This window comes from Panthera tigris, chromosome E2, assembly GCF_018350195.1.
Source record: "Panthera tigris isolate Pti1 chromosome E2, P.tigris_Pti1_mat1.1, whole genome shotgun sequence".
NCBI classification, from domain to species: domain Eukaryota; kingdom Metazoa; phylum Chordata; class Mammalia; order Carnivora; family Felidae; genus Panthera; species Panthera tigris.
The window spans coordinates 59,256,381-59,278,485 of NC_056674.1; the positions used below are offsets into that span (position 1 = coordinate 59,256,381).

At 57.3% G+C, this 22,105-nt stretch overlaps 1 protein-coding gene across 5 annotated transcripts in view; it reads right to left on the reverse strand.

Moving 5' to 3' along the window:
- Nucleotides 1-232: 232 nt before the first annotated feature.
- FBXO31 (F-box protein 31) overlaps nucleotides 233-22,105 on the reverse strand; it is a 51,427-nt gene continuing 29,554 nt past the window's right edge. For all 5 annotated transcript variants that reach the window (XM_042968057.1, XM_042968056.1, XM_042968055.1 and 2 more), the window contains 6 exons: nucleotides 17,608-17,775; nucleotides 16,872-16,946; nucleotides 10,266-10,375; nucleotides 8,973-9,126; nucleotides 7,282-7,682; nucleotides 233-4,581 (listed from right to left, as the gene is read on the reverse strand). In XM_042968057.1, the coding sequence (XP_042823991.1) occupies nucleotides 4,359-4,581; nucleotides 7,282-7,682; nucleotides 8,973-9,126; nucleotides 10,266-10,375; nucleotides 16,872-16,946; nucleotides 17,608-17,775 (1,131 nt within the window). In that variant the 3' untranslated portion in view covers nucleotides 233-4,358. The remainder of the gene's footprint in view (nucleotides 4,582-7,281; nucleotides 7,683-8,972; nucleotides 9,127-10,265; nucleotides 10,376-16,871; nucleotides 16,947-17,607; nucleotides 17,776-22,105) is intronic.

Genomic DNA, 22,105 nt, shown 5'->3' on the forward strand with positions numbered 1-22,105 from the left:
AAGGTCAGGAGGGATCCAGAGACCTACCGTGGTCTGGGTTCCAAGGGATCACTTACCGCTTCATTCCACGACAGAGAAACCAAAACTCAGTCAAGTCCTGATGTGAGAGGCTCCCAGAGGGCCCCCCAACCCCGCCAGGATCCAGCCCCCTCCTTTGGCTATCAGCCCCCCACCTCATATTGTTTATGGCTCTGGATCACATCCCAAAAGAAACAATTACAAAGCACACAACAAGGTTTCAAAAACTGGTTTATGGAGAAACAGCCCCACAAGGTCCCATCCGGTGACAACGCTGGGCGCAGGCTCACGGCAGTGGCTCCTCGGGGCGTGGCCCTGCATGGCCCCTGCTCCAGCCCACCCTACACCAGAGCAGATGCCTGGGGGGGGACAGCGACTCCCCACACCTCACCTGTGGCTGTCAGGGCGTGGGACTTCAAGACCAAGCAGCATAAATGTGCTTCTTCTCCAAGTAGGCTATGTGATCTCAAATAACAACCAAAAGTAAAATCAGACTAAAAAAGCACGGGTTCGGAGCCCTTCCTAGGTTTGGTTGGTCTCCCTGTGAGCACACAAAGGACCAAGCCTCGGTGCTGCCGCTGGTCGCCCACGCCACCGAGCACTCGGTACTTTGGCACTGTCTCGTCCCTGTGCACAGCTTCGGGCAAACCAACAGCGTCATGGCTTTCTCTACTCACTCAACGCTTCTGAGAACGTGTAGCCAGGTGACATTCCGGATCTCCCAAACATAAAGACAGGGACGTCAGCGTATGTTAGCACTGGGATTGGCCACGGACTGGGGCACGCTAGCCTCAAGCCAGGGAGGGCTGCACGAGAACATTCCCATAAGCATTCCTAGCACTTGGAGCACGAAGGCAGAAGACGGGGTGAAAGGTTCTCACACTGCAGGACAGCCTCCTCAAAGCACTGAGTCTACACGGGGCGCTCGTCCTCAACACAGCAGACACCGTGGGCACGAGGGGCTCAGAAATCCCAGGAATCCGGTGACTGAGTTGGCCAAGTAAAGGGACTGGACAGGTTCTTCTGCATCACCGCTCACGAGCACGACAAGGTGACCACACCTCAGCAGGGCGAGACACCCAGACAGCCCACAGATAGAAATCCAGCCCCGAACATGGCAGCCGTCGAGCACAGAGGATCAGCTGGCTGACAGAGGGGCCTTGCCCGACTGGGCCCCAGCAGTAAACCACGCCAGGTTCTCAGGGAAGGAGGAAGTCTGCCATGGCGGCTCCGGCTCGAAGTCTGTTCCACATGAAGTGGGAACGCAGGCCCGGCCTGCTCCTAACCGTAGGCCACCGTGGCAGCCCTCCCGCCCTCCGCCTTGGCCAGAAGGAAGGCCAGGGGTACAGGCACCCACCCAAGCCGCCTGGATCAGGACAAGAGGGGAGGGAGGGAAGGAGGGAGCGGCGGGTGGCTGTGACCCTGAGCAACAGCCACAGGGAGCCAGCTGCCCAGACAGAGGGACCGAGGGGTGAGGCCAGGAAGCGAGGCCCCGTCTGGACCGTGGGAGGGAGGATTCTGGAACTCCCGCCACACAAGGCCTCCAAACCTGCTCCCCAGCAGCAGCCACTGCAGGTCTAAGCTGGGCGGGCCAGCGTAACCAGAGAGGCCGTCAGGCCCGATTCGCACAGGCAGGAAATCAAGGCCTTTGCAGCAGCCTTATGCAGGGAGCCTTCAGCCCCAACACAGAGGAATCCAAGGACTCACATCTGAAACCTCCAATCACGTGCTTCCGGGTCAAGTCCAGAACAGCACATGCCCAGGCGTGCACAGACACACCTGAGGCTCCTGCCGCCATAAAGCACAACAGACGTCCCCGGTGTCACGGCAGCTCGGTGGCGAGTGAAGGTGACATCAACCGGGGGAAAACGTCCAAAGACCAACCCGGATCCACCTGCCACCTTCCCCCAGTCAAGCTCCACAAGGGCGTAGACAGCCCCTGAATTGGGCCATTCGGGTTCCTTTTGGGGACCTGCTTTATCAAAACCCCAGCTGCCTTTAGGCTTCCAACCACAACTTCAGCCTTGTTGAATCCTCACCTGCAACAAATTAACGGGCTGGAAGCCGCCCTGACGAGTGGGGTGCGCACTCTGCCGGAAGGGGCGCCTGCTGGGACTGGTTTGCACGGACCCTGCACACTCACCTACAAACTGGAAACCAGAACCGGCCACGGATACGCCAAGTGGGAAACAACACGTACTCTGGGCTCCCGGCTGCGCAGGTGACACACTCTCACCGTCCACCGCCACGGACCCCGCCTGGCATTACCCAGGCCGCTGCCCACCCTTTGGCCCCACAGGCCCCCGTCGGACACCAGAGACGGGACGATGCGAATGCAGCCAACAGCCACTGCCAGTGGAAACCACGTAAAAAGGCCCACGCTCCAGAGGCAGGTCCCACAGTCTGGGTTCGAGACTGGTTTTTCATCAGAAAGGTTCATCTTCGATCCAAATGGGTTTCAAGGACGAGGGGAGGCCCAGGTGGAAAAGCCTCAGAATGAGCCTCCCAGCGAGCCCCAGGCTCGGGCAAAGTGGGACACACAGCGGCCACACACCCAGCGGGCCTTGCCCCGTTCTGCCCGAGGCTTCGCGGACGTAGTTACTGCCATGCGGGAGCAGCCACAAGGGGCAGGGATGGGAACGCTTGGAGGCTTGCTTGGTCCTGCGGAAGACACGAACACAGACCACGCCTCAGCCTGACTCCAGGTCCTACCAGAAGCATGTGAGGGGCGAGCTCGGCATCTCCGACAGCCGGCCAGGAGGGACCCCTCCCCCGCCTTCTCCACTTGCCTCCTTCCTGCGTCAGAGTCTGGACAGAACCTCCTAGAAAGTCTGCCTTTTAGGGGCCGTGCCCCAGAGCTTATCAATTCTATGATTCTGGGAAGCAAAGGAAGTTCAAAGTTGCCAAATGTACTGAAGCTACAGCAATAGGGATTTTTATTTAAAAAAAAAAAAAAAAAAAACACAAGGCCAGTCAGGGAGAAATTCGTCAGGAGAACAGGACATGTTTCATGGGACATCTCGGGTTGGTCTCTACATGAAGGCACCACAAAGCTGCCCCCTTCCCTGGGGTCCCTTGCCCCCAGCACAAGGGCTCAGCACAGTCCACCCAGCAGGGACGAGCCACAGACAGGGGGACGAAGTCTGCCCCCCGCCCCGGTGGAGCGCCTGCCATGGAAGGGGAGGAGCTAACTCTTGGGGGTCTACGTGCATTCAGGGCTCTGTTCTTCAGGAGACACTAAGATCAGCAGAGACCTTACAACAGTGGGTCCCCAAACGCAGGTGTCCATGGGACACGGGCACACCACCGGCAGAAGCGTCCGTGCTCAGGGTCTCCACACTGGAGGATCCCGAGATGCCCTGGTCTCCAAAGTGCATTCCACATGTATGGGTGACTTTCCTAGAAAGCTGCCCTGTTACCCACAAAGGGGCTCCAAAGTCATCTTGTGCAACCACTCTGCTGCTTTAACACTTCCGAGAACAGCACCTGTGTATACTAAGCAAATGGGAAAAGGCAGGGCTGGTTCAGATGTGGCCCTGCAGAATTCTGAAGAAGGTTCTGGGACAAGTGGCTCAGCTCAGGGTTCTGACACCAGAGCATGTGCAGGAGGTGGATGGGGGGGTGTGCAAACAAATGCCCTGCCTCGAATTGGCTGCAGCAAAGGTCTTGATTCTAAAGCTGGAGAGAGGCCAGGGCCTCCAAGCTGCCCAAAGGCCCGCCATGACGTTTCCTACTGACCCGTATCACTAACCCCACTGTGCTGATTCACAAGCCAATCAGAGGTGAAATGCTTCTGTCCAAAATCCAAGCAGGTTAGTAAAGACACAGGAATTCAGTCCAGGGTCCTGGCCTGATACACCCGACCCCCTGGAGCTCCCTCACTGCACACAGTGCCCCACCCAGGCTGTAGAACGCTCACCTCACAGAGGCCCTCGCCCCAGACCCTTGCCAGACCGCAGCCACGGTCACTCGCCTCACGCATGATCCCGATCGTTAGCCCCCAGGGTCGCTCTGCCTGACCCAAAAAACGTTCAGCAGGCCAAGGACAAACCCAGTTTCTCCAGCTGAGTTGTTCACAAAACTGTGCAGCCAGCCCTCTCCATCAGTTCTGTCCTGGGCCATTCTTTCTGTGAGACAAGCTCAGTCAGCCTTCCCATGAGCTACTGACGAGGACACGGGCATACGTCGCACACTCTGTACAGAGTTTTGGGGTGGCTGGGCCGAGACTCCTACGAGGTGGGTGTTCTGGTCAGAAGGCCAAATCTCCAAAGTGCATGCTGCTTCCTGTCCCGGGCGGCAGGGTCCGGGGCCCCGGGAGCCGCCCCACAGGAAGTGGCCCGTCAGGAGGTCAGGGACTGGATGTTCTTCAGCATCTCCTCGAAAGCCTGTGGGGACGGCGCCTCTGCGTTCCGGAAGGTGGCCCGCACCCTGCTGTACAGGCTGAAGGATTTCAGCTCCAGCCAGATGAACCCGAAGCGGTCCTCGTCGAACAGGATAAAGACTCCAGGAGTGCGTTCAGGGCTGGTGAAGCCGTGGCCGGCGATGAGGCCCGTGCCGTAAAAACTGAACAAAGACAAGAGGAAAAGTGCATGGGGAGGGAATGAGAGGGACCCAGAAGGAGTGCACCGGGCCCCAGTCCTATCCTGTCCGCAACGCCCGCCCCCCGCGCCCCTGCCAGCCCCTCTTCCCGCCAGCAGGAAGCCGCAGGCCTCAAGGCCCACGAGAGCCCGTCTTGCCCAGACCACCTAGCAACCCTAACTGCCCAATGCACCAAACCACGGGCCGACGGTTGGGCTCACCCGGCTAAAGGAAGAGGGTCTCCAGCAGCCCCAACCACGTACCGCTGTCCCAAAGGACACCTTCACAAAGCTGGCCCAGGTAACCAGCCTTAATTCCAGGGATGCTTATGTTAGCACATCAACGATTCAAATACAATAAAGACTTACTGTCACGAACCCAGCAGGCAGAACTTCCAGATTTCCATAAGGCCAAGTTTCAAGTTTCAAGACCAGGGTCAGACTAAGCTACGCTTATGTCTTTCTTGCCAAGAATTTGGGGCTCCTACAGATAGCTAATAGGGATGGGGGCTGGGCCCATCTCCTGGGACCCCCACCTCCACCCACCACACCAAGGCTCCCCTGGGCGGGAGAGGAGAGCAGGCCTGTGCCTGAGGGTGTGCACAGGAGGGTGTTTGGGGAAAACCTCACATGGGAAAGCAGCACCAGAGGCCACAGGGAGGCCAGGTCCTGAATTGGTGCGGCGGCAAGGCCTCGCAGACACAAGAACCGAACAGGAGGGACCGCAGCACGCCCCTCCCAGGTCACAGAGCCCAATATTCCGCAGGTCCTGCGTGTCCACCGCAGGGCTGGCCTCAGAGCGCCCTGGGGAGCCACGGCTGAGGCACAAAACACTACGAGTTTTCCATTTCCTAAGGACAGCAGAGCCCTATTTCACGACCTTTGATAAATTCACATCAGTCGAAATCCTACCGGAACGCGATTTGCATGTCTCCTCCAGGAAAACCCAAATTCAGCCCCTTTGGTGACAACTGAGCAGCGTGAAGAAATGGAATTGATTTTTCCCAGTGGGAGACAACAGAACACACGCTGATCTCTGCTCAGGTTCCTGGCGCCGGGCTCCTGAAACCCACGTAAATTCCGAGGGGATAAGAACACTAGGAGGTGACTCAGGTGGCTCCCGGATGGCAGGTGGATCAGAAGCCTGGAATCCTCGGCTGCTCCGTGATCCCCCAGAGAGGGGAGAGGGCTACAAATGGAGCTAATGACCGACCAGGCCTACGGGAGGAAACCTCCAGAACAACCCACAGTATGGGGTTCAGGGAGCTCCCAGGTGGGGGAATATGTCCACCCCAGTCCCAGGGCGGGTCAGGGTCCCACGCATCTCGTCATGTGGCTGTCCACCTATGTCCTTTGTCACCGCCTTCAGCAAGATGGTGAATGTAGTGTTTCCCTGACTTCCGTGAGCCACCCCAGCACATTCATTGAACATGAGGAGGGGGTCGTGGAATCCCCGACCTACAGCTGGCTGGTCGGAAGCACGGAGACGAACTGGACTGGTAACAGGCGGCTGAGGGGGCGGGGCAGTCTCGCAGGGTCTGACACCATCCTGGGTGCACAGTGTCAGGACCCAGTCGAGTGGCAGACACCGGGCTGGCATCATGGAGAATCGCTTGCAGGTGTGGGGCACTGGGCGCTCAGAGCCAATTTAGCCGCCCAGCCCATGCAGACACTTCATTCCTCCTCGGGGAGCTCAGTGCCCTGCCCACACTCTAGTGGGCATGTGAAGTGCCAGTCACAGGGCCCAGGGGTCAAGGCAACAGACCTCTGCACATAACTGGACACACGTGGAAGCCAAGCGGCTATGATGCCACGGGACAGGTCATTCCCTCAACACGTCCCCTAGGGCGACGGTCCAGGAGAACTTCCTGCAATGATGGAACATTCTAGACCTGCAGAGCCTGACACACCCGTGGCTGCCGGCTGGGGATGCGACCAGTGTGACTGAGGACCCGAGTCTGTCCTTTTAGGTCATCTCAGCTCCAGCAGCCCTGGAGGTTAGGGCTGCAGCGAGGGTCTCCTCATGTGTCCTCCAGGGCTGGGCCCGGGGCGGATGGAGGGAGAGGCCTGAGACAAAACCCTAAGAACATGAGTCAAGAAGCAGGAAGCCGGCCCTGCGTCAGGGACCTCCCAGCCTCTGTGGGGAGGACAGTGCACCACCAGCCCTTTACACATGCTTTCTGAGTTGGGAGGGAACCCACAGGAAGAAATGAAGGACTGACGCTGGAGTATGTTCATCAGGAGACGGAGGGAGACCCCCAACAAGCCTCACCGGCAAGGACACCAGGTGAACTCAAGCCGGCTTCTAGGGACACAGGTCGGGGAGGGCCCCCTCCTCACCGGCTACTTCGCCACCGCCGGTAGACTCACCTGTCTACCCTTCCCCTGACTGACTGTGCAACGGCAGGCATCTGAGAGGAGGCCTCACGCCCGGCGGTTCTAATAAGCCCCCTCCCTTTGAGGCTCCCCAGGGGTGAGAGGTCAGAAGCGCCCGAAGTCTGAGATGTGGCCGTGCAGCCCAGGGAAGGACGCTGCCCACTCGGGCCCGAGCTGGAACCCAGAGAGAGTCGTCGGAGGTTCCCCGCCCGATGCAGCGAGCCCTGCGCTGGCCCCACAGCCCGCGTCCACGCTGGCTGGGCGGGGGGGCTCTCCGGAAGGCCTGTCGCGGCCGCCCTGGCATCCTTACCACATCCTGCAGGTGCGGGGGTAGTCCTCGTTCCGCGAGCTCACGCCCACAGGCAACACGAACGGCTGCCCCTGCCCGGACTGGGCCGGCTGCTCGGGTGCAGGCGCCGCCGCGGCCGCGGCCTCTCCGTCCGCAGGCCCCCCGCCCTTCTCGGCAGGCAGCTCCACGCTGGGCTGGGCGGGGCCCCGCTGGGGCTCGAGGGGGCTCTGCGGGGCGCGGCCCTCGCCATCCTCGGCCCCGTCCTCCCGCTGCTGCTGCTCCTGGCGCACCTGCTCCCGAACCTCCAGGACGATGCGGGACAGCTCGTTGAAGCTGCGGAGGCTCTCCACGTCGGGCAGCTGGATGCGGTGCATGAGGTCGATCTCCACCGTCTGCTGCCCAGCAGGGATGTTGGGGTCACCCTGAGGAGCGAGCAGGCGGCCGTCAGCGGGGCTCAGAGACCGGCACAGACACGCTGCACGGTTTCCAGCTCAGAGCACAGCACGCCTCTGGCCAAAGGAGCTCACTCCAGCATTCCCACGGACTTAGCAGCAACTCCTTATGAAGTAAGAATGTCTTAGATGCCCGTAAAAACTAAGTGCCTACGGCAGGCAACCCATCTGTGAAGGGGTCTTTGAAAACACGGACCTGACAGCATCCGAGTGACCTTGTGAGGTGCACAGGCCCCTGGCACAGTGGCTCATGTGTGCTTGAGACCTCCAGGTGTAAAAACCTTCCCAGTCTGGAGGGGCTAAGACTGGGGCTCAGATGGGGCACCTGGGTGGCTCAGTTGGTTAAGCATCTCTTGATTTCCGCTCGAGTCACAATCTCACGGTCGTGAGATCAAGCCCCACATGGGGCACCGTGCTCAGAGTGGAGCCTGCTTAAGAGTCTCCTTTCTCTGCCTCTGACCATCTCCCTCTCTAAACAGAAGAAAATAAGATAAGATAAAAAAAAAACTGGGGCTTAGAGAAGTGCACAGACCCTCCTGGCCTGAGCGCCAGCCCAGATCTGTCTGCCCGGGACGCAAACGCTCCTGAGCCTGAACCCAGGAGCTCCTCCGGGCCCTGCAGCTCCGCACGGGACCCCAGGGCTGCGCTCTGCTCACAAGGAGCCTTCCCAGAGCACGGGGGCCCTGGCCGACCAGGGTTCAAGAAGAAGGCTTTGTGAGAACTAGGAAGAGGCATTCCTCCCCGGGACGCTTCGGTGCACCTGCCAGAAAGGCGCCCTGGCTATGCAAATGACAGGTGAGCACGGTGTGACCGGTGTCGATGAGGCAGGGACAGAGGGCTGATTTGTTTAAGACCCGCCCCCCGCCACCTTCAGCTCAACAATCCTCCGACTGTGTGCACCAGCTGCTGAGGTCAGGACGGGCAGTGGGAGCCCGTGTAGTAACGCAGGGGGCTCCGATGTGGCAGCACCCTACCGTCACCTGGGGAACTCCCGGAGCCACGCACCCAGGCCGCCCTCCATGGATGAGAATCTCTAGGGCCCGACATCAGTGTTTTCTCAACATCTCCAGGGACTCTGGCGTGTGGCCAGGACCGGGTGCCATGGGGTAAGGCCGCCTGAGAAACGCTCCCAATCCCCTAGAGGTCTTGTGAAATGCAAATCCTGCTTCAGTGGGTCTGGCTAGGCCTGACAATCTGCATCCCCGGCAAAGCCACGGCTCCAGGGCCCACTGTGAGTAGCCAGGGTGGCGCCAGACTCACCGTGATCTTCGTGCCCCTGGCCCGCTTCCCGTGGAAGCTGAGCATGACGATCTCTAGGCCGTGGCTGCCATAGGTGCCTTTGAAGAGGCCGGGTCTGATGAGGTCGTCCGGGTGGCTGGGCGGGAGGTAGATGCGGCGGTACGTCAGGCAGTTGCTGTGGGGGGAACAGGTGGCTTGAGAGCAGCTCGGGTGGGGGGACGGGGAGGCAGAGTACAGAGCTCACGCACCTCCCTGCCTGGTGACGGAGGGCCGGCAGGGCAGGGCGGCCCAGTACAGCCCGGTTAGGGTCCTCCCGGGCCAGTGGGGGGCAGGAGGCACGCCGCGTTACTGAGCCACAGTCGTCGCCCCCTCAAAACACAAGCAGGGCACACGTCACACCTCATCGGATTCTACCGGGGCTTACGCTCTACCGGGCACCGCAGGGCAGCTGTGGCGGGTAGAGCTCTCTGCAGAGGGGAAGGGATGCCACTCCTGCTCTGTCATCCCGGCACAGGGACGCGAGACTGCGGAGGGGGCGTTCGCTGCACCAGGGCTTGTTTACGTGGGACCCGGGGACAGGGACCAGGGAGAGCAGCTAAGAGAGGCGGAGGCCTCCCCCAGCAGACGTGGGGAAACGCCCTGAGGCTTTGGCACACGGGCCAGGCTTGTCAGAGCACGCCGCTGCTGGATGCTGGCGACAAAGCAGACAGAAAACAGACACCAAGGTAAGGCACGGTGGGGAGGATAGAAACTGTACTCACAGTACTCCGGGAGAGACTATGCTCACAGTACCTACCAAGAGAGGGTCTGTATTCACACCACCCACAGAGGGAGCTGCGCTCAGTAACCATGAAGGGGGACTAGGCTCACAGTACCCACAAAGGGAGCTGCACTCAGTGTGCACAAGGACAGAGTGTGCTCATTACCCACAGAGCAGGGGTGCACTCGGTACCCATGGAGAGGGACTGTGCTCAGTACCCACAGAGGGGGACTGCATTCAGTACCCACAGAGGGACTGTGCTCAGTACCCACAGAGCAGGGCTGCACTCACAGTACCCAGAGAGGGACTGAGCTCAGTACCCACAGAAGGGGACTGCACTCTGTACCCACAAAGAGGGACTGTACCCAGTACCCACAGAAGGGGACTGCACTCAGTACCCAGAGAGAGGGACTGTACCCAGTACCCACAGAGCAAGGCTGCGCTCACAGTGCCCACGGAGAGGGACCGCGCTCAGTACCCACAGAGAGGGACTGTACCCAGTACCCACACAGCAGGGCTGCGCTCACAATGCCCACGGAGGAGGATGCACTTACTCGTACTGACTAGTGTAGATAAACTTCATCAGGATGAGCTCCTGCATGTGCTCGTGGAAAATGTCCTCCAGTGTCCGCCCCCATTCTTCCCTCAGCCACGTGCGGAATTCCTTCCAAGAGAACACGGTCATGAACACCACCATGACTCACACGTAAGGCCATTCCCTGTGGCACTGAGCGGACACATGCAGCATCTTACAGCTTGGGCACGCCTGCACCACAGTCCCACTGGGGTGGACGGGATGGAGATTCGGCTGGCCAGAGACAGCGGCTGCCATACTGTGGTCTCCCGGGACCTGGCCTCCCTCCTGGGGGGTGAGTCACCAATGAAAAGTAAAGGGCTCTGGCCCCCACTTTCCCAAACTTCAGGAAACAAGAGGGACCGTGGGGTCCCTTCAGGCAAGGCTGGGGCCACAGCCCACGTCCGGAGCTCCCAGGCAGCAGCCACATAAGCCTCGCTTCCGTGGCCGCCATGGGATATGGTGTCTAATCCAAGCCTAGTCCTCAGACTTCTGGGCTGCAGGACTCTTGTCGCTAAACCCCGTGCTGGTCACACTGGCTCGAGCTGCTTTCACCAGCTGCCGATGAAGAAGGAGATAGGTGTGGCCAGAGGAGAATGGAGGTGCCTTCATAGCTACCTTATACGTTCAAAAAGTTTATTTGCAAGAAGGGAGGTTCTATAAACATGTGTCCTCAAAAGTCAGTAATTCATTGTGGAATCAAACCATGTGAAGGATATTTAGTGCTTAATAACTTCATGGTGTGTATTTAACCTAATCCCCAGCTCTGAGTTCTGAACTCAATGTAGCATTTTTAATGACCGTCTAAAATTAGCTTTGCAAACAGAAGCAAGAGAGATTTAACAACAACAACAAAAAAATACAGAAAAGCTATAATCCGTCAGTTGCTTTAACACATCACTGCCTAACCTCGAGCCACAGTGACTAAAGCACACGGCTACTAAACCACAAGCTCAGTATGTACAAATCAACGGGAAGTATCTATATCAGGAGCACAAAACTGGAAAACGAACTTTTACATCCTATTCGCAGCAGCCTCAAACAACACAAGACCTGGGATCACATGTTAGGAAACACGTGTGTGGCCCCTGCTCCGACAACCAGAGCACTGAGAGGGTGCGAATGAGCCTCCGTGACGGGGGTGCCTACAGCCGGGAGGACTCAGACCAAGCCAGCAATTCTCTCCGAATCCATCTGTAGACTCAGCGCCATGCCAGTCACAGTCCCACCAGGATTTCTGTAGAAAATGACAAGCCGATTCTGAAATTCATATGGAAATGAAAAGAACCTACAACATCCAAAGCCATCTTTCAAAACAACAAAGTTGGAGGACCTCCACCAGCTCACATTATGACTGAAAGAGAAAACCACAGTGATCAAGATGGTGGTAGGAGCATCGGGACTGACAAAAACATCGATGCAATGAAACGGAGAGCCCGGAAACAGACCCATTTAGCTGGTCAGCTGATTTTCGACAAATATGTCCAAGCCACACAATAGGAAAAAACAAGTCTCTTTCACAAATGATGCTCAAACAACTGGACAGCCATGTGGAGAAAAGGAACCACGATCCCGGCCTCACACCACACACAAGAAATAATTCTGGATGATCCAGGCCACAGACCCAAACATAGCATGAAACTACCATGCTTCTGAAAAGAGCGAGAATCTTTGTAACTTAGGGATAGGCAATGTTTTTTTTTTGTTTTTTTAAGTTTGTTTTTGAGTGAAAGAGAGCATGCGCACACGGGCACACAAGCGGGGGAGGGGCAGAGAGAGAGAGGAGATACAGAATCTGAAGCAGGCTCCAGACTCTGAGCCTTCAATGCAGAGTCCGAAGCAGGGCTTGAACACACGAACCTCAAAATCATGACCTGAGCTGAAGCTGGACACATAACCGGCTGAGCCACCCAGGTGCCCCTAACTTGTGAAGGTTTTTCTTTTACGGTTATTTTTCTGTATCTTAATAAACACTGCCTGTCCCAGGGCGCCTGGTTGGCTCAGTCACTTAAGAGTCCAACTCCGGCTCATGATCTCACAGTTTGTGAGTTCAAGCCCCACACCAGGATCACTGCTGTCAGTGCTGAGACTGCTTCGAACCCTCTGTCCCCCTCTTTCTGCCCCTCCCCCACTCGTTTTCTCTTCTCTCAAAATAAATAAACATTAAAAAAAAGAGAAAACTGGGGCACCTGGTTGGCTCAGTTGGTTGGGCATCCAACTCTGGCTCAGGTCAAGATCTCACAGCTTGTGGGTTTGAGCCCCACGTCAGGCTCTGTGCTGACAGTTCAGAGTCTTGAGTCTGCTTAGGAGTCTGTGTCCCCCTCTTTCTGCCCCTCCCCCCACTCACACACTGTCTCGCTCTCTCTCTTACTCTCAAATATAAATAAATATGGGGGAAAAAAAAACACTTGACAAATTATACTTTACCAAAGTCAAAAGCTTCCACTCAAATGGCTGAACTCATGGAGGAAAGGCCCTCAAAAACTCAAACCGATAAGCAACAGATAAAAATGGAATTGAAGTATAAATGAGCAAGGACTTTGATGTTACCATGGTGAATAATCAGACTTGAACTAAATACCACGGAAGATGGCTTGTGAGGAGTCGTAATCTTATTTACTTTGCATGAAAAGGTCAGAGTCATTAGAAATAGCAACCAGGCCCAATTACTCAGAACAAAGGCCTTTGAAATATGTTTATTATGCAATTATCTCATGAGAGGTGCATGTACAAGGAAAACATAGAAGCCCGGAACACAGAAGACAAGGACGATATTTCCCAGAGCTTGCTCACCACGTGCTGGCGCCATATAACCATCGTGTTCGTCTTCACAGCAGCCCAGGAGACAGGTGCTGGCATCTTCCCCATCCTACAGAGGTGTGGGCCTTCGGAAACCCTTCCTATGTCACCAGGAGTAGGTGGCAGAATCAGACCTCATCCAAAGTCCACGTGCTCCCTGGCCTTGCTTCCACCAGGGCCACCGTCAAGGCCAGGAGGAGCACAGGAAGCAGGGGGCTTACCCGCCCTGGTGGGTTGTGAACATGAACCAGCAAACTGACGACACATAACAAGAATCTGGACCATCTTCAGGGCCTTTTACCTGGCAATCCCACAACTGTAAGGTCCAAAAACCAGGTAAGGTTTTTGCACAGAGTTCAGGCAGTTCAGTTCCAGGAAGAAGCCTGGCGTCTCTCCCAGGCGGCCGTGGCCAGGCCTGGTGCTAAGACTTTCACATGCTGTGCCCTACTCAGCCCTCCAACTCATGTGGGTTCTGCGGGTAACTGCATGGCCCCATTTCACAGGTAAGGACTGAGGCTCTCAGAGAGCAAGTCACTTGAGCACGTGGTCAGGAGGGCAGTGGGGAAACACAAACACCTGAGCACAGACCCCATGCCCGACTGCAAGAGAGAGGATCACTCTCATAGAGTCAATGACCTCAGGTGACAGATGGCATGCTGCGGTCAAACTGAAGTTTGTAAACAATTCTAATGAGACTGGGAAGTATTTGTGGAACAGCTAAACAGCTTAAAAAAAAAAAAAGACCCAAATTAGATAGAGTTAGATTGTAATTACATAAAAAACAATTTGGAGAACATGAAGGGATAACACAGGACAAGCACAGGGGCTGACCCCGCGTGGGGCTCCGATGAATTCGTGTTTGATGATCAGAAGGTGACATTTCAATGCTCAGGTGAAAAAGTACAAAAGACAAAAAAAAAAAAAAAAAAAGCAAAACAAAAGCATCTTGCATCCCGTTCAGGAATGTAGCGCGAGAACCTCTCCACACGACAGAGCGCCAGGAGCGAGGCCTGGTCGGGAGGGATGACGGACACCCACAGCATCTCAGGGGTGGGGCCTGCCCATCCTGCCTCCCTCCTCTCTTCCCCATCTCTGCTCCTCCTCGCAGCCCCGATTTCCAGAAACCTCAGGCTGGGGGCTGGACAGGCAGAGGGTGGGCAGGGAAGACGGCAGCTGGGCCTGGCTGTCATCTAGTGACGGAGGCCAGAGGAGGCAAGTCTGCGTGGGCCCAGGAGCCTGCCCTGCTCACAGAACACAGGAGAGGGGCTGCGGTTTGTGGAGCACGCACAGGTCCCCCGGGGCATGCCATGAGGAGCAGGCTGAGGGCATCGCGACCTGACTCGCGTCTGAACTTGGCATTCAGAGGTGCACACGGCGGGCAGAAACCCCAGGCCTGGAGCTGGGTGGGAGAAGCGGAAGGGCTGGTGAGCAAGACTTGGTGTATGAGCCAGAGACCCACGGGGCACCTGCAGCGTATGAGCCAGAGACCCACGGGGCACCTGGGGTCAGCACTTCTCAGACAGCAGAGCCGCCCGGCATCCCTCACGGGCTCTTGTGGTGCCACAGAGAACGAAGGAGAGCAGGGTGCCAGGCCGGCCCCTGGGGGCGTGAGGACTCCCCCGTCCCCGGGGAAAACTGCACTTGCTGCCATGATCCCCTGCTAGCCCTCTTGGCCGCCAGGAACTCTCAATCCCCTGGGAAGTGCCCTCTGGGCCCGGAAGTTTATTTTTCATATGTTTATTTAATATTTTTGAGAGAGAGAGAGAGAGAGAGAGAGAGAGAGAGAGACAGCACAAGCAGGGGAGGGGCAGAGAGAGAGGAAGACACAGAATCCGAAGCAGGCTCCAAGCTCCAAGCTGTCAGCACAGAGCCCGATGCGGGGCTCGAACCCACGAACTGTGAGATCATAACCTGAGCCGAAGCCGACGCTCAACTGACGGAGCTACCCAAGCGCCCCAGGGCCCAGATTTTTAAACGACCGTCAGCCATTAGACCACAGGGCAGCCAGAGTCCGGGGCTCAGCCCTTCGCCTCAGTGCTCAGAGCTATCAGGACACATGGCGATGTCCCCGCCACGGCCTGTCCTCTCTCCCTGGAGCCTGGAGCCATCCTCTGGATCCGAAAGACTGAACGAGAAAGTGAAGACATCGCTGGCTGACACAGAAATCCACAGGAGAACCCCATCCCCACACAGCTGAGGGGAGACAGAGACAAGCAGCAGACAGCAGAGCACCCAAGATGGACAAAGTGACCACAGGGCCAGACGGCAGGCTCTCCCACCACAGCAACTCCAGGCTGGCTCACTGGGGACCTTGAGGTCCCGCCGCTCTGCCCGGGACGGTCTGCCTGGGGACAGGGCGCGGCCCTCTGCTCTGCACGGGGGACGGTCTGCCCATCCTCTCGGATGGGCCGGGCGGGGGAAAGAGAGCTGCCTCTGACTACATAAAAGTTAAAAACACATAAACATTAAAAAAACTCCTGGAGAAAAACGCACTATAAATCAAACCAAAAGACAAAATAATGAATAAGAAATGACTTGCAACTCGCACCCTGAAGGATTCATTTCCCAAGACGATAAGCTGCTACGAGTCAATTAGAAACATCAAGCAGAAAAAGGAGCAAGGATGTTTCCTGACGTTCAGAGAAGGAGCCGCGGGGAGCCCTGGCTCATGCCCCTCACCTCAGCCTCGGCTGAGGTCGCGGCAAGGGAAACGCAAAAGGACCCCAGAGCCAGGAGACCAGCAAGGCCGTACTCCTGCCTCACACATACTCGTTCCTAGTTCCCATCCACAAAGGACTGGTGTCACTGCTTTTACAAGCGAAGTTATACCGTCCCACTTCCCAATCGGCGAGCCCACACATAGAAGGCGGCGGCCAAGAACTTTTCCCGACCCCAGCATATGTCCTTCCAGAAACACACCGCACGGTCCCTTTACGGTCTCGACAACTGAGGAGTGTCTACTCTCGGGAAACACGCGGACGTCTTCTGCGGAAACGTGAACTACAGCAACACGTGCGTGTTGTGCGCGCGACGCACGTGCAAGCGTCGGTGACACTGTTGTGAAAGAATAGAGCATTTCCATCACGTGCCACATGTTTGAGGAAACAGGGACCTCCTCCGCCTTCAAGGGATTCCAGTGAGCGTGTGCGTGCACTCTTTACACGAAGACGCGCGTACGTGTGCGCTTACGTTCGATCTCCCGGCACTTCTCTGGCTGACAGGGAAGCGACCGGACTCAGAACCCGACCGAGAAATGCAGGCCCAACCAATAACCATCAGTTCAGGGAGCAACCGACACTTTAAAAATTCAAGTTTTCCTTAGGATGTTTTGAAATGGCAGTGTGACATAGGTCCTCAGAACACAGAAACTCAAAGGCAGTATGAAATTACTTGCGCAAATAAAGGGAAGTCCAAAGAAACTCACGAGCGAAGCTCGGAGACAGGCCTCCCCTCTGTGTGGCCACGACGTGGAAACGTCAGCCACGAGGCCCGTCTGCCGGGAGAACACAGAGGCTCCAGAAAAGCCGTCTGGTCTCCCCACGCACGCACACGCGAGAAGAATCTCCAACAGCACCTGGACTCTCTGGCCAAAGGGGCAAAGGGGAGCCGCTCAGAGAAAACTCCTTCTCTTCGCTCCGCCTGTTCTCAGGGGTGGCGGGTAACGAAAGCCCGTGGCCGTGCACCCGCACACACGGTGCCCTTTCCGACGGACGGGGCAGGGGAGACGACCCTCTCACAGGGGGCACGCCGGCGACGTCAACCCGCGAACGGAGGGGTTCAGGCTCACCTCCTGCCTCCCGCCAGACATCCTGTGGTGGTCCGTCTGGTTGCACTTGGTGGAGAACTCGTCCTTCTTCACAATCTTGAGGGTTCACGACAAAGCAGAGGGGAACGGGTCAGTCACGGCACGCCGGGCAGGCAGCCGGGGCAGCGCGATCAGCCTCTCCGGCACGGACACCCCGCGCACGCGGACGGAAGCCCAAGGGCCGCCGAATCGTGGCCGGTCCCAAGAAGGGAGCTCAGGGCTGCCTGGACGCGCACCTCCTCCCCAGAGGACAGTGCATCTGGGAGGCTTTTCCAAGGCGACACGTCACAGCACAGCTAAGGGGCTGCTGTTTCACACGGGCTCACTGGGGTGGCGGTTCGCCAAACCATTATCAGAGAGCGGAGTGTTTTATTCCAAGCGGATACTCTTTCAAAGAGGAAACCTGGGAGCGGTGAGGAATCATGGCAAAAAGGACGGTTCGGACCGAACACAGAATCCCTGGCAGGTCCCAGCGAGTGAGTCTCTGAGGGGCTACATCACAGCACCATCACGTCGGGAACGCACCCCAGGGGCGGGGCCGAGCCCCCCCTTCCTCCCCTGCCTGCTGCTCTGTGTGCACACGGGCCTGCAGCTGGGAACCCCACGGCCAGCTCAGCCAGCACCGCACCCCCGCTGCCACTGGGACCGGGGGCGACAGAGGAGCCCGGCCCCTCGCCTGCACTCGGCTACCGTATGTAAAGGAGCCCCGGGCGCTCACCTGGATGTGGCCATTGTGGGGCCCTCTGTGGCCATACATGCACTCCACCGTGGCAGACTTTCTCTCCATCAGGTGGACCCTGAACAAGGGCTTGAATCGCATGGGGTCGTCCACATGAGGGTCGTGGGGAGGCAGGTACATCCAGCCAATGATGAACAAGCCGTCCACCTGCGGCGAGGAGGAAGGGCACAAGTCCACGTGAGATTTAGGCTGAGGGGCTGAGGCAGAAGGTCTCCACCCCACACTGCCCTCGAGGACCACCCTCGCCCCCACACCGCAGCCCCGCCCAGAATCTTGGGGCCCGGGAACATACGGTCCAGCGCACCAGGATCCAGCGCATCAGGATAAGCATGGCCCACCTACCAAGTGCTTGTTGTTTAAAAAGTAGTTACTTTTCATAAACATGGTGACTGAAATCTTCTAAAAGAGTAGAACTTAAGTGTTCTCACTCAGAAAAGAACGGATAGAAATGGGAAGTGGAGGACGTACTCGTCACTAGATGGCAGGAATCCTTGCACAAAGAACACAAATATCACCAACATGTATTCCTCACGTAGCCCACACCTTTGTCAATTATACCTCAACGAGGCTGAAAATAAACACATACCTGCACCATTATCTACAGTAGCCAAGATATGGAAACAGCCTAACTGTCCGTCAACAGATGAATGGATAAAGACGTAGTGGGTTCCCAGTGGAATACTACTCAGCCGTAAAAAAAGAATGAAATCTTGGGGCGCCCAGGTGGCTCAGTCGGTTAGGCATCCGACTCTTGGTGTCGGCTCAGGTCACGATCTCACGGTTCATGGGTTCGAGCTCCCCATCAGGCTCTGCACTGACAGCACAGGACCTGCTTGGAATTCTCTCTCTCCCTCTCTCTGCTCCTCCCCCGTTCACGCACACGCACTCTTTCTCAAAATAAACTTTAAAAAGCTAAAAATAAAAAAATAAAATGCCTGAAAATCAGAAACAAACTGAGAAGACAGATGCCGTGGACGTGCAACATGCATGATAACTGTGGGTGTGACGCTGCCGTGGCTCTTTGGTGCACGCAAAGTGGTGGCAGACAGACAGGGACTGGACTGGGGGCGGGGGAGGGGTGTCCCGGGCAAGGAGCTTGGGTGCGCTCCCATCGTTCCTGTGGCAAACTGGTCTGACAAGGGCAAGCCAACACTGTTTTGTCATGGCTCCATTCTCCCCCTAATTACCCCCTCCTTTCAGAAGCTGCAATTTCTTTTTTACTCTATTACTCACTGCCAGGAAGAAAAACAATTATCACCCTCCCCGCCTAAAGAAAGGAAAGCAGTCTGCCCACGCTGGGGAGCAGACTGGCTTGTCCTGGAAGGAACGTTCTAAATGCAAGGCTTTCCCCAGTGATGTTGAACATAAATATAAAGCATGTTTCTTAATGGATGTTTCCACTGCGTCGTAAAGAATATGAAGCAATATTTATCCCTGTCCAACCCCCACCTGAGGAGCAAACCACAGAGTGACAGAGCTCTTGGAGCCCCCAGGTGACTCAGCTGAGCCAGGCTCTGAAGAGCCCACGCCGAGGCTACTCAGGGCCCCAATGTGCCGTCTGTTACTACCACGCGCTTGTGGCCGGGCCCGTGGACTCACCAAGAGCGTGTGCAAGCAGAGGGGCAAGCAAGATCAGAACACGGGCGCTCCCCAAAGGGCACCAGACTCCATTCACACTGGAGCACCAGCGGCAGTGACACGGGGGTCAGGCACCTGCACACCCCCAGCCCTGGGGCTTCTGCTAAGAGCACATGGCGAGCCCGAGGAGGGAGGACAGCCACGCTGGAGACCCAGCAAAGCGCCGCATCCCACGATACAGATGCCTGTAAAGCACTAGAACTGAGCGGCTACTATTCAAGACAGGACAGGCAAGCGACGGAGCAGCACGTAAAAATGAAGCTACAAGACTTTCCTCCTGGGGCACCTTGGGGGGCTCTGTCGGCTGAGCGTCCGACTTCGGCTCAGGTCATGATCTCACGGTTCGTGAGTTCGAGCCCCGCGTCGGGCTCTGTGCTGACAGCTGGGAGCCTGGAGCCTGCTTCGGGTTCTGTGTCTCCCTCTCCCTCTGGCCTTTCCCCATTCATGTTGTCTCTCCCTCTCTCTCAAAAATAAATATTTAGGGGCGCCTGGTGGCTCAGTCAGTTAAGTGTCTGACTTCAGCTCAGATCATGATTTCACGGTTCACGAGTTCGAGCCCCGCGTCGGGCTCTGTGCTGACAGCTGGGAGCCTGGAGCCTGCTTCGGGTTCTGTGTCTCCCTCTCTCTCTGCTCCTAACCCACTCGCATTCTGTCTGTCTGGCTCTCTCTCTCACAAATAAATAAACACTAAAAAAATTTTTTTTACTAAATAAGTAAATAAACATTTTTAAAAAAAAAATAAAAAGACTTTCCGCCTGCTTAGGACCAGGGTGCTTACAACAAACAGCCCCCCCTGCAGACACCAGCTGGGAAGTCTGCACACACGGCAGTTCGAATGCTGCCTGAAGACACCAGGGGCCCCAAGACAAGGACCAAGGGCCTGAAAAGAAGGGACAGGTGAGCCGAAGGGGGCAGGGCCTCCCACCCCTGGGTCCCAGGCCCCTGACTACTCCTGGCAGAGGGCGGTGGGGTGGTGGAGCCCCCAAGGCTGCCACGGAAGCCACGGCTCTAGGGCAGGATCCCAAAGTGTGCGTAGCTCTGCCCTTGAGGCACCTTCCGGATCCTAACCCGTGAGGCCGGGAGATGGAGAAGTCAAGCAGAAGGTGGCTGCTGAGAGGCCAACCAGCCAGGAGAGGCTTCAGCGGTACCTGTGCCCTGCTGGGAATACAGGCCCCGGAGAGGAGGTGCCTAGGCTCTCTCAGGTGACAACCCGGTCAGAGCCAAGTGCCCTGCTGGCTATGAACCCAGGCCAGAGGCCAGGGACCCTCCTGGGGAGAGCAGCAGCCACGGCCACGGGTGCGGGCAACGCCAGGCCATGCCTGAAAATCCAGAGGAAAAAGTCTGTAAAGTGAACTGGAGGCCACAGACTTTAAAGTAACTTTGCCTCCTCGTGTATTCTACAAGACAAGGAAGAGGGAAAAACCTCACCAGAAGCACAAGAAACAAAGCCAGACTTGCATCCTGGCCACGGTGGAGCAACGGGGGCTGCTGTGAACACAAATGCGACCACGGCCAACACGCAGCGAGGGGCTGTAACCCCTGGCCACGCTCTGGATTCCTGCCAGAGGCACCTGCCAGACCCCAGAGCCGAGAGGGGCCCAGGCAAACAGAGAAAACAGAGACCGGACTTCGAGGTGGCTGGCGTGCTGGAGCACGGGGGTCAGAGTCCCAGAAAGGAGGGAGCTGTGTGGAGAAAAGACCCCCGGGATCCGCCGAGGGGCCCGCGCTCCGGCTGAACACCGAGCCCGGGACAGGCTGGGCACACGCTGGACAACCCCCGGGTCGGACAGGTCTCGAGATGTCCCAGCTGCAAGCAGCAGAGATGGGGGCCTCCGGGAACCCCCGGGGCACGGACGGGGCTGCCCCAGCACCGGGACTTAGACACAGAGGTAAAGCACGCCTCTACGAGACCCCCCGACCGCCTGACCTGCCTGACCACGTGTGAGGGAAGAGAATCACCCAGCTCCTCAGTATTGAGCGACAGCGTCCACCTCCACAGGGAAAAGAACCGGCCTGCAGGAGACGGAAAAAGGGCGGGCAGACAGAATCAGGAAGTCCAGGCGGCTGAAACAAGAAACGCTACGGTCTGGCGGGGAGAAGCTCTCAGGAGACAGGATCAGGCTACTGGCACAACCAAGCACCTGCACGCACCCCCACTGGACAAGCTGTCCCCTTTGGTCCTCTTCTGCCGGCCCTGGTCCCCTTTGTCCCCAGGAGCACAGGCCTCAGCTCATCATCCCTTCCTGCCTACGGTGAGCCGGGCACTCGGCAGGCAGAAGGCAGTTCTTCTGGGGCCTGGCCCCCAGGAGGGTCTGTGTGAAGGGGTGCCCATGATCACATTCAGGTTGTGTATTTTTGGCAAGGATCCACAGAAGGGAGGCTAAGTCCATCAAGTGAAACCAGGAGGGGCCTGAGGTCAGAGTCCCACTGCCAGTTAGCTAACGGGGATCACCGCGATGGGTGCTGTTGACCACATCTCCCCCCCGTAAAGGCCTCTTCCTCCTTGTAATCGTGACCGCTAAACAGTAGCCCCCAAAGAAGTCCCCGGAACCCATGAACGTCACCACCCTATACTGCAAAACGAGGATTTTACAAACGTGAAGTTGAAGATCTTAAGAAGAGATGGCTGGGGCTCACCCGGGCCCTCAATGCAATCACTGCATTCCCGAGAGAGGGAGGCAGACTAGGTCTGAGACACACAGAGGGGAGAGGCGGTGTGGGGTCGGGGGCAGAGGCTGCAGGGGTGCAGCCACAGTCAAGGGACACCTGGGCCTCGCAGCTGGGAAGAGGCAGGGAGGACCCTCCCCCAGAGCCTTCAGAGGGAGAGCGGCGACCCCAC